At 39.0% G+C, this 18,135-nt stretch overlaps 1 protein-coding gene across 2 annotated transcripts; it reads right to left on the reverse strand.

The window, feature by feature from the left end:
- Positions 1 to 771: 771 nt before the first annotated feature.
- LOC137129483 (retinol-binding protein 2-like) lies at positions 772 to 3,016 on the reverse strand. Of its 2 annotated transcripts, XM_067508698.1 has the most exons (5): positions 2,855 to 3,006; positions 2,279 to 2,529; positions 1,622 to 1,800; positions 1,380 to 1,481; positions 772 to 992 (listed from the first exon to the last, which is right to left on the reverse strand). In XM_067508698.1, exons 2-5 carry the CDS (start codon positions 2,295 to 2,297, stop codon positions 939 to 941), a joined length of 354 nt encoding a protein of 117 aa, XP_067364799.1. In that variant the 5' UTR covers positions 2,298 to 2,529; positions 2,855 to 3,006; the 3' UTR covers positions 772 to 938. The 2 variants fall into 2 exon arrangements, with proteins under 2 accessions (XP_067364799.1, XP_067364797.1); XM_067508696.1 differs by lacking the exon at positions 2,279 to 2,529 and having other exon boundaries at positions 2,855 to 3,016.
- Positions 3,017 to 18,135: the final 15,119 nt, after the last annotated feature.

An 18,135-nucleotide genomic window follows, 5' to 3' on the forward strand; every position in this document is an offset into this window, starting at 1 on the left:
AATGTTACATACTGCTCCAGCAGTAACTTTTATTTTCTATTCTGGCTTTGCTGAACGTATGGCTTTTGAAGGTTTTCATAGAATTAACGCTCCTAATTATTTCAAGGCTATAAGTCATTGTGTGCACACAGTACCACCGATAAAATAACAAGCAAAGACAAAACTTCTGATACGGTATTTAGTATGTGAGTCTCTGCGGTTCTGACCAGTAAAAACAGGCCGTTTCCGTGGAAGTCGGAGAACTTTTCGTAATCAAGTACATTGGAACATGAACAAAACCACTTCCGGTATTGGATTTCGAAATAAACTTCAGTTCATACCACTAAAAAATGGCAACTAATTACACATTTATAGCTAATGTAAACTATGTATATACACACACGACACTGTACATTATCATAATAACTGAGTACTTGCAATAAAATTTGAATTGTGCAAGGATCATCCGGTTCATTTTGTAGCTTATTTTAGCCACGTGGCTCCGGCAGAGGAGGAGAGCATGTGGTACCTGTGAGCTTGTTCTAAACTGCACCAAATACAGGATTCATTTAATGGGTTGTTTGCTTTAGTCAAAGCAAATGCAAAAATATGTCAATTATAGGTAATAATCTCAAAAACAAAACAAAAATAACTTTAAAAACCAACTCCACCGATAATGTTTTCATGTTTGCACTTGACTATGAGAACAATAGGTATTGAATGCTGGACCTTAATATGTGAACCCATCAATCGCTTTAGTGCATACTTTTTTATTTAAAAAATGCTATTAAATAAACATTTTACTTAATTAATTTATTACAGGTTCATCACAGTTGCTTTAAAAAAGTGGTGTGAAATCAATGTATTACACTTAGTTACAATTACATTATAAATAGACAGCAACATGCAACAAGGCCAACAGTTTAGTGCAGATAAATTCTAAACTTTATTTTTCCAGGTTATTGGGCCTTCTTGAATACTTGGTGGCAGACTTTATCGACCACAGTGATTTCCTGAAAGAGAGGAGAGACCTTTACACTGAGTCCAACATGATGCAACAAATATCACTTATAGTTACATAAACTGGCTGAGCTTAGATCCCTGTGATTTAGATAATGACTTATCTTTTTATCATTATAGCCAGAAGATGTGAGAAAAATCAGTGTAATCTACTCTCGCACTGTTAAAGTTTTCACCAAGAAAGAGAAGAGACAACGTCTGGTTTCCTTTGATGCTGATTTTTGATGTTAACTCCATTATTTAATGTTGCCAAACGTGGGACAAACTGCCAGTTGTGCTGCAGCTGTGCAGCTGTGATCACAGGGGAACTTTTCAATGCCTGTCAAATCTTTTTTTCCTTTCTGTCTCACGTGGTATGCAGTTATTTTGCTTTTTCTCACCAGGTGTAGCAAGTCTCCTTCGATCCAGTGTTTCCAGCCTCGATTTTCCTTCTCCCCCTTCTGAACACATACCAGCTTGTCTCCATCCCAGGTAACCAGTGTCTGTTATATCACCACAGAAGCATACAAATGTTGAGCAGTGTATCTGTGGTGATTTTCTATCATGATTGGGCCACACTTAGGCACACTTTACATATATGATTTAGAGAGAAATTGTAAAATAATACAGCAAACACTCCCACCTTGACCTTTCTGTTGTCTAGGCCCTTTGTTTGCTCCTCAAACTCCTCTCCCACGGTGAAGTTGACCTCATAGTTTCTGAAGGTGCTCAGGGTCTTTGTTTCAAACTTGTCACCATTCTGGACAATCACTTTGGTCTGATGCAGGTGGGTAGCTATCTTTCTGGTGGCAAAGTCGATGTCTGCAAGCATGATAAGAAACCTAAACTGAATAGAACTGAATGCTGGACTGATCGCATTGTGAATCAGTCCCACTCGCAGGAGCTTTATGGAAAGTGTTTTCCTGGTTTGGTGTGCAGTTTGACTTTTTACACATTCGATTATTAGGTGCCCAAACACCAAAAGCACACATCCACAGACAAACATGACACCACAGGCCACTTATTATGATTCCTCACACACTGGTTCATGTGACAGCCTCATTTATACCCTTTAAAAATGACCTTGGCCTGACTTGTAATAGGCCTAGATATTTTCTCCACCCTGCTCAGCATGGGAGCACCACCCATCCTGACTGTTTATATATTCATATCCCATTTGCCCTAAACTGAAAATTCAATTTCTTCCCCTCACTGTTAAAGATGAGGTCCCCTACATTTACCTATCTAAATGATATTTTTGATCCATTTCCATAAGGATGTAATTTCGCTCTTTGCTCACTGAATATGAGGTGCGCCATTTAGGATTTCCCGGATTTTGTGTGAGCTGACTGCGGTGTGGTTGTTTTTGAATTGCAGATAAAGTCGTGAATAATGAAAGTGTTTCTTGGCCCCAGCGATGACGCACAACAAGGAGGAGAGACCAGTCAAGTGCTGGCGCCTCTCTCTCTCTCTCCCTCTCTCTCTGTTTTCTTTTTATAAGTGACGAGCTGGTCTGCTGCCTGATCCAGGCTCAGAATCTGTCTTCCTTTTCTGCGGATCACAGGGATAAAAATGCAGAAAGGAGTGAATCAATATTTATTTGGCGTGGTAACAGATGGCAACCGCTAACAGAGTGGAGGTTAACTTGGCCTGACAGCAGCTCAATGAGGAAATGAAGCAGTGCCACAGACTTCCCCCCACTCCCCTCTACTTTATTCACGTTGCTGCTCTCTCACTCCGTCCTTTATGTCATTTTTTGCTCAGGCCTTCCTCTTTACTTTGCTGCATCTTTACATGTAAGCGTCTAATCGACACAAGTCACACCGCCCCCCTCTATGTCATTATGGCTTAATCTGGTAGTCGTAGTAGAACTCACCAAGGGCCTTCATGACTTCCTCAAAGTTCTCATTGCTCACCATCTCCCAGCGTCCATTGTAGTTTGCAGGCATTTTTGAATGGCGTGTGACGGTAGGAAGCAGTTTTCCTTTAGGTTTGTTTGTCACACTGAGAGAGACAGTTCAAGGGCCCAGCCCTTTATATACACTGTGTGTTTGGGTGTGTGTATGTGTGCGTGGACCAAAGGACAGGGTCCACCTGATAATTTGCTTTGGATAGTGACTGAGTTTGTGTGTGTGTGTGTGTATAACTATAACAATATATAACTCACATTGTGGGACCCAAACTGTGAGGTCATTGCTGAAATCATTGGATTATTGATGACTTTAGGGTCAGGGTGAGGTTAGGTGTAAGTTAAGGTTAGGTTATGTCTCCGTTTATATACATGTGAATGCAATGTGAACACACTCCTTCACTATTGTAAGCATGTTGAATGTGAGAAACATTTGCTGCATTTATATAACAGTTTTGCATCTGTTAATTAAGTATGTTTACACTGACTTGGCTGCACATAAAGAGTCTGATACAACTCTTTTTTATTATCCACTTCCTCAGCAGGCCAGGAATAAACAATTACTCATTCTAATGTACTGGAATTAAGAAAAGATGGAGAGAAGCAGAGGCAAAGCTGGGTGCTGACTACAGTACCTCAGCTGCCTGCTCCTGCTGTAAGTTCATATCTCTTCAGGGTCTGTACTAGAAGGTTTTCTGTCTGTTGTGATCTCTGGGAACAAAGTTTTTAAGTTCAATAGAAGAAAATGTGTTGACTCATATGTAAGCCCTGAACTGACTGAAGCCCTGAAAGCCCTTAATGTGCAGAAGTCAAGAAAAGTCAAGAAAAGTCAAGTTCAAATTCCTATGCTTTAACTATCTGAAGGTACTTTACCAGCAACAGAGTGCGAGTGCATGTGCACAGCTTGTAATTATGCTACAGTGTGTGGGGTCATGTGAATGTCTGAGGTGCACGTTGTTTGCAGAGTTCCTGGTTGGTTTGTTTAAAGGTTACTGTGTTACCACTAGACCATAGTTTGTTATCTATTGCAGATCTGAAATTGATCTTGAATTGTCATTCGATACGTCTCGTTACTGTTCCTTCTCCCACACATCAACAGAGGGTGTCTCGTAACAGATCAACACAGTTTGTTCTCAGGATCCCTTTAAAGGGAGCTTAAGCACTCTCAAAGAGTGTACAGTAAAAAAACAAAAAAGCTGTGGTTATGACACCATTTCACAAGTGCAACGCTACAGTGCCTTATCTACTTATCTGTAACAGCAATTTGATGTGGCGATGTGGTAGTATGTGGAGGGTTAAAGGTCAGGCACACTGTGTGTTCTATTGTTTATCAGAGCACATTAAGATTTGATAGAATGTAACACTTATCTTTCAATTAGGCAATGACCAAATCCATGACCAAACATTTTGCCACCTCAGTCCTTAAGCCTCAGTCCTTAAGCCACTCAGGATACTGCAACAAAGATGCTGTGCTGCACACTTCTATATAACTGTTCACAAGACACCTCTGACTACAAACAAGGTCAGTTTTTACTCTTTCCGGTGTGAATCTTTAAACCCTGGTGGTTTTGTGTCTGTGAAACTGTCCCTCAGCCTAGAAAAGTAACTTTTAATTTTGTGAAACTGTCACAGAGAAAAGTACTAAATGATTGAGTCTGTCCTGGCCCCTGTAAGATGTTCAGTCAGCCAAATCATTAAGTCAATTTCCCACTACATGACAAAAGAATAAAAACATGTAAAGAGAGACAAAGATTATTATGTCAATAAAGTTTACCCATGCCTGGCCCCTCGTCAGGATAACTGAATGTGGTTTCAAATTCACTCTTCTAGATCAAAAAATGTTGTAGCGACCAGCAATGTTGTAGCATCCTGCCACAGAACCTCAACCACTGGTTCCATTACATGAAGAAAATTTATTGTGTGTGTGTGTGTGTGTGTGTGTGTGTGTGTGTGTGTGTGTGTGTGTGTGTGTGTGTGTGTGTGCGCGCGTGCGTGTGACAGACAGATAAGTTTCTTCAGTTCCCAATGTTGCTGCACTGAAAACAGACATTTCTGAACCACATCTCTATTGCTTTGAGGATTTTATCATAAGGAGCAAAATAAATCTTATTGCAAATTAAAATTAAACCATATATAGCAGCAGCAAATGTATAGAATTAAAAGAAATATGTTCTTGTGTAAACAAACTATTTTAGTGATGTGTTGTTAGAATCTCATTCTGCTCTCCAGTTGCCAAAAAATGGCTAGATCAAGGAAAGCAGCTTTAAAGCCAAACATTCAAATGCTACTCCATAGTTATACATATTAATTTTTAAATTAATATACATCTTTAAACAGTATGTCTTATTTGTCATATTCATTTTAAAAATAGTGACTGTAGTATCTTCAGTAATAGTAAATAGTAAATAGAAAAAAGTACACATTTCCTTAAGAACGTAATACTTTTAATACAACAGTCAAATAATTGGTGTTTTTATGCTGTACAATAGTAGTTTATTACTACAGTTGGTGCCACAGTATACTTAGAGAATGCACCATTTTTGTGATCATGTTTGTTTTGTCTGTTTATGTTGCCAGAACTGTCAATGATTAAAACCACATCCACACAGTCCTGATGCAGCAAGTCTGCAGATTTGTTACTACAATACTCAAGCCCATTATGACTTTTTTAATGCATTACTCCTGTGATACAGGGCTGTTTGTACACCTAAAATGCAGACATCCAATGATGGAGGTACATATTTATATTAAAAATTACCAAAGGAAAGGGAAAATAATCTGTTAGTTGTATGTATATCAGTGGTTAGGCCACTGGATATCTGTATAGAGATGTTGAAATACTTTTTTTCTCAACGTTCACAACTCGATTTCAGGGTTTTATGGACTTTTATTTATTTCACCACACTGAGGCAATGTTGCTGCATATGAGTGAAAGCCCCCATTTACAGAGGTGGCAATATCCTGTGCTCTGTGCAAAGAAGTGCCACATGTTTTACTGTGATCAAAGTTAAGATGACACCCAGCCATCTGTTAACTGGGAGGCCCACTTGTCAGAAATCCACTCTTTCTGGTTTGTTGCTTTCGTCAGGTAAATTGAAAAGACTTTGTAATTTAAAAAAAAAACAGGTTAAAGAGTGGAAATAACTGGTTTACAGTAAAAATCAAGCAAGAGGGACAGCATGTACTTGCACTTGCACACTGCTTACACATGTGCACTGTATTTCATTGGGGAAGTATTAATAATACATGACAGCTAACTCATATATAATTCTGCATTTCACACACACACACACACAAACACACACACACACTGCAATTGCATTTTCCCATGGGTTTTGATTTCACATGTGTGTGTCTAATGTGTTTCAACATCTCTGCCCAACTACAGTGCATGTCACAACTTCCTACATATGTGTTTCACAACAGCAGACACATACGTGGCATTGTAAACACAAATCATGTACTGTGGTCAACAGTGTGTGTAGGAGTACCACATTTGTATGTCCTGTGACACTTTATGGCTTCCGGGTCCCCTTGAGAGCTGAGTATTGTACCAATTTATCTCAAGCTAATCTTTTAACAGGATGTTGTGTGTTCACCTACATCCTGCATTACGTGCATTGCAGTCATTTTAACATTTTGGTTGTTCAATTCAATTTGCTTCATTATTAGTCTTTACATCCTCATGCATCCACCATATCTGCCCCTCATTTCTTTCTTCTCTTCCTCCTCCCTATTGTTTTAAAACATCAAAGGTTAGATTAATCAGAATCCCCCACAGGACACAAATGATTGAGAGACACTGCTCTTTTTTATGAAACCCCAGCCATGGATTTCAGCAGAGTGTAGATATATTTGTAATATATTTTCATCCCACCCATGGACTCTAATAGTGCAACGTCTTGCTGTGTGCTTTGATGTCCCTGTGAGAATTGAAAGAGTCCCAGTGGTCCCCAACAATTGAGTGATTTTTGCTTTTATCCTCCTCGTGGAAGCCTTTCTGGAAAAAAAGAAGCCCAACAGTGGTGTGACATGCGTCAGTACAAGCTAAAACTAGCCATTCACAACGAATGCATGCCTACACACACAAACACACAGGAAATACATTTTTCATATTCAAAAAGCTTTAAAATTTCAGACAGTGGACAAAAGCTGAGGGAGTGCAAGTCCATTTTTATGGCCTTTATACACTCCCCAACAGTGTGCAGTCCTTTGGAGAGCAGAAAATAATAGGTCTGCCTGTTGGACAGCCTTGATGTCAATAGATGAGGTCCATTCAGATGCCATACAAACATTCTTAAAGCAAGGTACCTGTGGAGACTTCGTCTGTGTCAAGGTCACCCTGTGTGAAGGTGTGCTGCTTCGAACAAATGGTCTAAAAAATTGGTAGCCTGTCATGAATGTATGCATGTAAATGCATGTTCTGTAAATGCGCGACAGCGGTTCATTGTATATTTATACATGTTAAATGCCTCATCTGTCGAACCATCATCATTCTCCTGCATGCCTGGTTGAATCTATACTGTTACCATTCTGCACCCATTGCCACCACTTTAAGGAGTATAAATCAAGTCCCATGTTCCACGTGTGAGTCCCCAGGGGCAAACTCTTCTGATCCCGCCTTCCACCAATCCATGTGGTGTTTCCTTACACACAGCCACCCCCAGAAAGAAGAAAATAATACAAGGAAACATACTCTAAGCCCTCTGTCATCTTTTTTGACTTTTTCCCGCAGGAAGTTTGAGCTGGAAAGTCGGGAGGGAAAGAAGGGGATGACAGTACTAAATATTTTATGTTTTCCTCTTGGTAATTCTGTACAGTCAAAACGAGCCCATATTTTCCACAGACACATGAGCAACTGTGGGACTGACTGCAGGAGCACAGGACGCTGTGTGTTTCTCTCAGTTTTTTTTTTTTTTTTTACTTTTCTGATCCAAAACAGGCCTGGATAGTGATGCATAATGCATGGGGCTGCCTATGTGGAGCTGGAAGGGGCTGTGGGTCCTGAGGGATCAGCCAGGGAAAGGGTGTCCAGATTCACATTCTGCAGTGTAGTGCTAGACATGTCATATAAAGAAAGTGAAGGGAAAAGATTAGTTTGCCCTTCACTGACACCTGTGTTTGTTTTAGGTGGTTGAGATTACTGTAATACTCAGGTAAGACAGCAGAACACAATGCAGACTTCTGTGTGTTGTCTACTTAATTTATCTTTGTAGTAGCTCTTTTACATGTCTTGTTTTTGTAAATATATGGACATAATTCTTTATGGCTATATTATTACATTGAATTAAACTGAATTTAGTTACATTTATTGTGTTAAGTGTTATGCCAAGTCATAGCCCATCTCCAATGGGATAACATGACACCTTTACAGTACACTGTATATTCACCACACAATACTTTCTTTTTTACAGTTTATGTCATTTTTACCAGTTTGCCAATGTCTATAAGAGGGCTTAGACGACTTTACCAAGTGCTTCTTCCATCAGCAAGAAGCGACTGTGGCGCAGGAAGGTAGAGCGGTTGTCACCAATCTCACAGTTGTTGGTTCAATCCTCCGGTCAAATGTCGAAGTGTCCTTGACAAGACAATGAACCCCAACTTAGTTGCTCCCGGTGACTGTTGGCTGCATAGCAGCTCCCCTATCAGTGTATGAGTGTGCGTGATTGTGAGTGTGAATGGCTAAATAAGAAGCAGTGTGAAGCACTTCAAGTGCCAATAGGTAGTGCAGACCATTTACCATCATTAAGTAAAACTTTTTGGCTCAACCCAACATTTTTACATTGTTACATTCAATTCAATTCATTCAGATTCATTCAGGAAGGATTTGAATCTGTATTATGCAACTTTTTTTTTCTTACTTGTTACTTGTAATTTGTGCAGCTTGCTTTCTTTCTCCTGTTACGCATGATTAGCACATATTCTACATTACACAAAAACATTATGTTCTTTTTGTCATAATGTGTTATAATGCATCACTTTACCAATTAATTGAGATTAAAAACTAAAAAAATGGAAAATCCTTTTTGAAATATTGCCAATTTTATTTCAGCTTAGGTTTGGTTGGTTGTATTGTAATGTTTTCTAACAGTGCCCAACAAATACTTGCAATGGTACCGTTTTGTCTTTGTTCCTGCCTTCAAACCCCTTGCAGCACTCTGGCTGTGCCGGCTTCATTGAGCAGGAGTGGGGAGGCGAGGAGAGGAGCTGTTGGTGGGAATGAAAGCCTGTTCTGCTGAGACAGTTGGATGCCAGTCCATCTGGGCAGAGATGGAAAGTGCTGCAGTTGTCGCAAGCATTCTGCATTTCTGTCTGTGCCCTCTGTAGCAAAACCTGATGGAAAGAGAAGGGAGGAAAAAAGTGAGGAAAGTGGGAAAGAAAAATGCAGATTGTTATTTTATACTGCTTCATTGTAAGCACATGAATGGCGTCAGTGCCTCTGATGTGTGGTGTGGGAGTGGAATGAGAAAACGTTGGCCCAGGTTCACATCTAATTTCTCTTACTTATTTGGCCTTTCCACTCGTGAAGCTTTCAATCTTGGAGGCCTTCGGGGGGTCCAGATTATGTCTTTCGTTTGGAGAAAATGAGCTGAGCTGGAAGCTACATTACCTCCCCAGCCTTATGTGAGCTCATTTTTCCCACACCACCATTAGCTCACTAAAGCCATTTGGAGATGCACAGTGGAGTGTTTCCATGTTCATCAGCAAGAGCCTGGCATTCCTTCAGTCAATTATCAACGGAACTGTCTCTGTGTGACAATTCACAGGCTTATGTCTCTGCATCAGGATGGATATACAAGAGAGATTTTGATGGAGGTTTTTGACTGAGATTTCAGACTGAATGTAGTATTCAGTCATCACTGGTTCATAGTCACAGTTAGGGTTTAGTGCATCAGTTGAATGAGTTGTAATAACAAAGAGCTGCTCATCATTTTTATTAAAACATACAGAGAAATGTATTCTGTTTGTTGCATGTGGTGGTGCAGTGTGTGGGCAGGGATAGTTCAATCTGCCCCCCACGACCCTAAACCGGATGAGCAGTTACAGATAGTGGATGATCTTTTCTGTGACAACGCCCACATGTTTTTCATTTTTACTTTTTGCATTATAACAGCTTTTGTTGTTGTCCGCAATCAATAAACCAATAAGTTTTGGAGCCAAAGCACAGGAGCCACCTGTCTCTGAATGTGCTGTTGTACATAGATACAAATGGCATTGAATTCTTTGTTTATCATTTTCATTTATGTTGAAGAACAATATAGTTTTTATCTGCACCCCCTGATCCATCCTTTAAGACTGTCTCCTCTTATGATAATGCAAAAGTGACTATGTAATGTCATGATTTGGTTAAATTTAAGCACAAAAACAATGTGGTTAGATTTAGATTCATGAGTCAGAAAGATCGTGTTAAAATGTGTTAAACTACTTCTTTGGGAAATGAGGGTGACTACTGTATCATGATAGAATTCTATGATACAATATTTTGCAGTCATGAACATGATGAATTTAACATATAACAATAGGATAAACCTATTTTAAGCAAAATGTTACTGTCATGACACATACTTGAGCTAAATTAGATATGTCAGGTAATGAAAGATGAGCATTTTATCGACGTTGTGCACTGTGTTAGAAAGATGGTGAATCATCATCAATCTTCTTTCACATTAATATGAAATTAAAGAGCTAAATTTGTATTGTCTTATGTAAAGATGTCCCTCCAAATCAAAATCTAATCAGTTTTATTATACAGCTCCAAATCACAATTTTACCGCAACGGGCTTCAGAGTCTGTACAACAGCAACCCTCAGTCCCTGCACTCGTTCCCTGGTGCTTTTATTTTAATTCGTACAAAGCTGCAGGAAAAGTTTATCACGATGTGTAGCTGTGACATTGCAACTCTACACAACATAAAAGTAACATAAAAAAAAGGAAGTGTGTGTTATAATGTGTGACATAAAAATTAGGAAATTGAAAACGTTTTATTATAAATGTAATTTAAGGCACAGTTGTGGGGCCTGTCAGAAAAGTATTAAATCATCAACTTAATTACCTTTCGTAATTATATATGAATAATTTAGTTGTTGTTTATCTATAAAACTGCAAACAAAGTCGTATTAGGAAAAAAAAGACACTTACATTAGGTAAGTTTAGCTTGGGAGGTCGGGGGAGCTTGGCTAAGCCCTTAGAGCCTCAGGACACGCTCTGTGGGTGAACTAGAATTGAACAGAATAAGGCCAGGATGCACAATTTGAAAACAGGAACATGTGTCAATAAGAGAAAGTATGAAGTAAAAGCATGTGACAAATAAAAATAGCAAAGCTAACACACACACTGTGGAGCACCGTCTTTCCACAGAGCAGACTGTACTTCTGTCCTGTATCTACTGTACTGTTTTCCGTCAGCCCACAAGGCTGATGTAAATACAGAAGTCTGAAACTAGCAACCCCTCTGCACTCCTTTATGTCCTTTCAATCTCAGTGATTTTCCAAACTGTAAATAAAGCTGCAACAGACATACAAGAATGAAAAATAAAATCAGCCCGCAAACCGGAAGCCTCCACATTGATGTAAATGATGATTTTAAGGTCAGTGTGTGGTACTGCTTCAAGCAGTATTCACATTATTCATGCCGAGCTGATCTGATGTTGTCGTCGGCCTGTTGGGTTCAGGCTTCCTTGTGTTTTTACAGATTATCATTCGCTTAGTGGCACATCTAACAAACAAAAGGGTTTTTAAATGTCACTTCCAGGTCTGAGCTATAATTGATTATTCAGCTGTTTTGTCCAGAATTTTAACTGCTCCTAACCTCACTCTCTGTCTCTTTTTAGCGCAGGCTGCACTACCTCAGCTAACATTTATTGCCAGTTATGGACCGTATGAATAATTGATCCCGATTCTATTTAAGATCCCGACGAGGACAAATGGCACGGGGTACCACTGCCCAATATTTCTCCCTCCACTGCCCTAATAGGAGCCTTCTTTACCATCACTACTGCAGTCATTTTTCCTCCCTTTCATATTCTCTCGCCTTCCCCTTAGTTTCCTTTTATCTTAGTGTGCCGTACCTTCTTCCAAGTTCCTGACACTATTTTAAGAACTGGAATCATTCCAAGAAGTATGAGAGGTATTATAGAGGCATAGCTGCAGCCTATGACAGATGATGCCAGCGTTGGCCAATAGCGGAAAGACAGGGTAAGGATTTATCTCTGTGGTTTTGTAGTGGACTGCCCCTTCAGTGCTATAACCAGGGAGATCATTTGGAAACAACAACAAAGGCCAATAGTACATTTATTAGTGATATGAGACGAACACCATGATTAATGCTTATCACATTGGATCTTTGTGTCTGTGGAGGTAGTCCAATTTATGTGTGTTGCGTGGCTGGAGCAGCAAGCTGAAGTACATAGTGTCACGGTGCCCTGAAGAGAGTACGGCCATGATCTAACTTCAGGAGTGATTGCTGATCATTAGAGTGTTTACATGCTGCAGGGAAGACAGAGGATATGAATCCAAAGGACTATAGTGGACACACATACACACACACACCCTCACACACACACAGAGACACATAGGTAGGCGTGATTCATCCCACCAACAAACATAATGAGCGATTCTCCACACGTTGTAACATTTATCTTGGTTTTTCTACTGGCAGGCAATAAGCTCGATGAGTTTGGTGAAACACAAGTGTTTTAAACTCACTCACAATTGAGGATCCCTGCCGAAGTTTATTTTTTATCTGTTTCTCTCCACCATGTGGCTCCTCTGTCTGCGGTGGCATTTGCTCAGCGGCAAGATGTCAGATGTTAAGAATGATTCGGAAAGCGGACGGGTTTTTGGTAAACCTGCAGGTTAAGTGAACCTGTTCCCTTGCAGTCAGATAACTGCACTCACACCGATGAGTTACATATAGTGACTTGCTCTTTTTGTTAGATTTTTGTCAATATCTCCCCTCCAACTTTCCTCTCCCCCCACCCATGCGTCTTAATCTTGTGCGTCACCCACTCTTCTTTACTCAGCTTGCACTCCCGCTCCAACTCCCAAACAGCTATAAATCTCTCCATCAAAGATTTCAGTACATTAAGATGTAAAATGAGAGGTCTATAAAAGCAGCCTGAAGTGGGCAGTCAGATGAAAGGACGGAGAAATGAATAAAGGGCAGGCTGCTCTCCAAGCCTGATTTGATATATGGAGCTTCATTTACGGTAACCCTCTGTGCTCTGCTCTGTTCTTTTTCGCTGCTAACAAAGACAGCCTGTAAGATAATGGCTCCAACTGCTCAGTCCTTACCACAGAACCCAGCATGAAAGACACAGAAAACAAATAATATTCACATTGAATGTTTTAGTATAATGCAGTTTTTTTTTGTATTTTTTTTATCTGTGAGACTTTTCGACTTACACCACTCTTAATATGATACCAGTGCACATTGATGCTGTCATGCTTCAGGAAGATAATCAATGTAATGCAAATTAGACTGTTTCACCTAAAATTAAGAGTTACCTATTTTTGGATGAGAAATCAGGCAAACTCTGAACTTACCATGATTACCATCTTGACACCTTCTGTTCAGTGGTATCAAATGACAAAATGAGGTGTCACATCCCTCATGATTTCCGAACAACATAATGAGTTAAAAAAAGGGCAGCTAATAAAATAACCTGTTGCAAATATACAGTGAGGTCATCAGGTGTTTTTATTTGACTTAAAAAAATAGTTTGACTGATGAGTTAGCAGAAGTATTGGACTTTGCCATATTAACAAGCCACATTATATTAGGGATTTTATGTGACTTGTTGGATTATTGCACTTGTACATAATGGATGTGACTTCTGCATTCCTACAGAAGACAAACTCCCTTTCCAGAAAAGCTGATTTGATTGTAAATTTTACAAAGGCAACATATCAAGTAGTTAAACTGACAAATCTTATTTCTTTAAGAAGATATTTGCTCATTTTGTCTACACTGTAAAAGTTGTTTAATGATAAAATTGTAGGAGGTCTCACCACAATTGAGGTTAAGTGGCAATGGGTCAGTATCATGACTGGATATTTAGTGTACAGAGCATTGTAGAGAATCTTTCAAAAGAAAGACTTAAGGGAGGATTGTCACTCAGTGCATGAAACAATGGGTGCTTCAACAAGGCCAAAAAACAATACTGAGTGGCTGTGACCTTTGGATCCTCAGACAGCACTACATTAAAAACATATTACAAATGTCAGTTCATTGGTGCACTGACAGTGGTACAGTATATAAACAACATCCAGAAACGTTGCTGCCTCCTCTAAGCCTGAAATCATTTGAAATGGTCTGAGGCGAATTGAAAAACTGTCCTGTGCTCTGACGAGGGGAAATTTGAAGTTCTTTATGGACATGGTGGACGTCATGTCCTTCATGTTAAAAACGAGAGGGACTGTCTGACTTGTTATCCTTGAAAACTTCAAAAGCCATCATCTTTGAAACTGTGGGGGTCTATTAATTCACACGTGAAAGGCCCCGTCGTTTTGTTTTTTTTCAGAGAAGGCCTTGCTTATTTCTGCAACACATTGCCAACAACATTCTGCATGTATTAACACAGCATGGCTCCATAATTAAAGAGTCCAAGTGCTAAACTGTCCTCCCTGCAGTCCAGCCGTCACCATTAAAACATTTGGTGCATTATGGGGTGAAGATGTTGACACAATAATCTTTACTGAAGCATTAAAAAAGCTGTTAGTTGCCACACAATAACTATTCCTTATCAAAGTATGTAACAAAGTTGCTAAACAACAGTAACACTGAGCTGATGTTGCACAAAGCAAGACTCTCATTTAGCACACTAAAAGTCAACATATGGCCACCTCTGCTTTTTTATTATTTAACATGTTTTTTTAATGAGACCACCAGATTTATGGAAGTACTATATTGCTAGCATACTTCGTTAAGAGAAATGCAGTAGATCTATATGAAAAATTGGGCTATATTTCAAAAATAGTGTTATAATCTTTTAAAGTTGAGATGTAGTCAGGGGTTTGGATTTATTCTGTTTGCCTTTATTTATTTGCTGTTGTTTTTTCAGAAAAAAACAAGAAAATCATGAATTAACACTGTAGTTTTTAAACTGTTGCCTTAATTAATCAAAACATAACTAAAGAATTGTATGTTCTGACCAAAAAACTAATTTGTTATTTAGAAAAAAATCCAACACTTTTTAGCTCACGGTAATTTCAGGCCACCTAAAGCGCAATAACACTGTATATTTTTAAACAAATTATTTCTATTTCTATGTATTTTACAGCACCTTGTAGCTGTGATTAATAATACAGAAAATGCTGGATCCTTGGATTTTTGTGGAATTTGAAAGTGAACATGTCTATTGGCCTCGGTGCAGAAAAAATAGCCTTCTAAAACATACTGGAGTGAAACCCTGGAAAAAAACTTTGGGGCACTTACATGCTGGTGCACTTAATCAGGTTTTATATTTTATATTTCCACTCTTTTTCTGTGATATGTCAGTCATAGAAGAACACATATTTAAATTTCATATCACTTGCCAACAATAGATATGCCTACACTTGTGTCAAAGTCATTATCACATGTAGTGTGGTGCACCATTATGAAACATGCTCAAGTGACTTCTCAGGTCTTCCTGCTAATCAGCAGGCCTCTCTGATAACACCTCCATAAGACAAAGGGGAATTTTGTGAAGCAGCTTCATTTGCATACCAAATGTTTTGTAAAAAAAAGGCTAAATATCTACAGAAATCTAGTGGGTGCTCACACCTTCAGTTCATTGTGCTGCATTCCAATTATAGTTGATATTGTATTTCTTTGTTAAGTTTCTCTTTTCACGTGTGAGAACCCAAGCCTGAAAACCCACATACACTATACAGTATAATGGATTTACACAATTTCAAAATGTGTGTTTTTCTTAGAAGCTTCATTATATGCATTAGATTTTTCTGAAACTGTATGTATGAATTTACACAAATTGCAAAAAACATGCTATAAATTTTAATCCAGTGAAACGAATGATGGAAATAGATCGGTGTAATAGTTAGGTAAAAATTAACAAGTAGAGAAAGGACAGAGTAAGGTTAAGCTCACAAAAACCTGTCTTTCATTTGCCTATTTAACACACAAAACCATAAGATCCACAGTTTCTATCTGGTTGCACACATCACTTGCTTTCCCATAAGTTGTAACAGTTATTCTAGTTTAGTATGCGCCAGTCTATGTACCTACTTATCGCATACTCTTCTTTCTAGTTTTTCCCAAGTGATATTCCCACTCCAACTTCTTGTGAGATCTAATATGACCTTGTATCTGCCAATGTACCTTTTAGTTTGTGATGGAAGATCAGGTTTTTATTTTACTTACTGGTACTAAATGTATGCTTACTGGAGTTGGTGCCCATAATGACTCTACAAATATTTCTAATGTACCACATCTATACATACACTGTAATATTTCATTTAAAAAAAAACAATCAGTCTTTATTTTGAAGAAGTTTGAGTCTATCAAGGGTCTCAGCATATTAGAATTTGCATATGTTTTATGTGTTCTATTGACATCATAGCAACATATATATACTGTAATTTCAACAATCTTTTTTGCCATCTGAACTATCCGCTCTGGAGCATTATCAGGTTTCTCTTGCATAGAATAGAGTTCACATAAGAATGCAGAGTGAACGCACTTTAGCTTGTGTGTTTAAACCATTATGGGAATTAAAAATATTGTTGATGAATGGTGGAACAGCTCTGCCATTTTTTTTTTTTCAATCTCTTCATTCATTCCAGACCCGGCAGTACCATTAACCTCCAGCAGTTGCTCTCAGCTCTTCTCACCATGCAGTCACCTGATTTTCACCTACACATCTGTATTTCCTTCTGCTAACTGCTCCACCTGCTCTATTTTTTTGCCTTGCCTGCTTGTTTGTTTGTTTTAAACTATCTATGCTATACCTCCCGCACAGAAAGTAGGTTTCCGTTTGCAAACTGAAACAAGCTAATTATTTTAAGCCATGCCTCAAGATATAAAGAACATGCTTTATTATTCTTATTTTTATTTTTAACTACCAAACACACACCAAAACTTAAGATGTTACCTCTTGCTTAGTTGGCTATTAGTTGGGGTTAGGTTAACTTGTCAGAGGAGTAACAATGATGACAACCTTGCCAGGGTTTTATATGAACAGATGGTGTCTGCATACCTAACAGCTGAGTAATGAGAGTAAATGTCACTGTACTCATGAGAAGCTTCTTTTTAATCCTGCCGGCAAGAAGTTTTTGGTTCTGGGAATTTTTAATACTGTTTAGGTTTAGAGTTAAAGGTATATTGTTGTGAAAATTTGGAGGGTCTGTGCATGGTAATGTACATGACGTTATAGTGTAGACAAACCAAACCAAAACTGAAAAGTTGCTTCAAACAGGCTTGGCATGAGGGGAACTCCTTTCAAAGCTGGCTCTTTATAATAAGAAGAAAAGTCATGCTCTTTGCACTAGTTTCATCTTTCTCTGTGGATCCCTCTGAAGTGGTTTATTTATAAAGCCATCTGCATGTAGTCATACGTTCTTTTTTCTCTCTTCCCCCACCGTTCCAACCATGCTGGATTCTAACCTATCAGAATATTTTGGGTTCACTTATGACAACTGCCTCTCCTTCAGTATCCATGCGGGATGGTTTGTGTTTGAGTTTATGTATGCGTGCATGTGGCAACGTGATAAAAGACAGAAGTCAGACCTAGACACCGATGGCAGAGAGAGGGAGAGAGCGGGCTAGCCGGGGCCAAGTCACTTGGAGTGGGTGGAGAAAGAAAGAGTCAGAGATAGCAGCAGAGTGGCACATGTATAATTGACAATCTATGCTTTCTCTCCATAGAGTTTATGACATTTTCTCTCTGTAATCTACTTTTCCTGGCCAGCACAGAAGATACTACTGGGCCGGGCTGTGAGTCGGCAGCTTGGATGGAAATGGCAGCAGCAGAGCATAAGCTTGGCATGAAGAATGTGAAGAGGGAAAAAATGCCAAAGAAGCCTTGAAATTTTTTTTTCTGTGTTGCACTTTTCCCAAGAAGCAGGTCTGTCACTGATAAAAGTAGTGAGGAAGGGACACATTGGGGTGAAGAGACACTGTGCTGACTTGGTGATGGTATTTTGTTTTAGCATTGTAGGTGAGATTTAAATAGGTGTTGATGTGAACGATGGGTAGGAAGAGTGAAAGTGAATAATGGGGGGTGAGTGCCCGAGTATGAATGTTGCTGA

This window comes from Channa argus, chromosome 6 (assembly GCF_033026475.1).
Source record: "Channa argus isolate prfri chromosome 6, Channa argus male v1.0, whole genome shotgun sequence".
Lineage (NCBI taxonomy): Eukaryota > Metazoa > Chordata > Actinopteri > Anabantiformes > Channidae > Channa > Channa argus.

Excerpts from the sequence above, each read along its gene's own strand:
- LOC137129483 (XM_067508696.1), bottom strand. The coding sequence starts at position 2,927 with ATGCCTGCAAACTACAATGGACGCTGGGAGATGGTGAGCAATGAGAAC. Across the intron at positions 1,801-2,854 it reads GGAAGTCATGAAGGCCCTTG|ACATCGACTTTGCCACCAGA; the intron begins GTGAGTTCTACT and ends TCATGCTTGCAG. Across the intron at positions 993-1,379 it reads AAGGAGACTTGCTACACCTG|GAAATCACTGTGGTCGATAA; the intron begins GTGAGAAAAAGC and ends CCTCTCTTTCAG.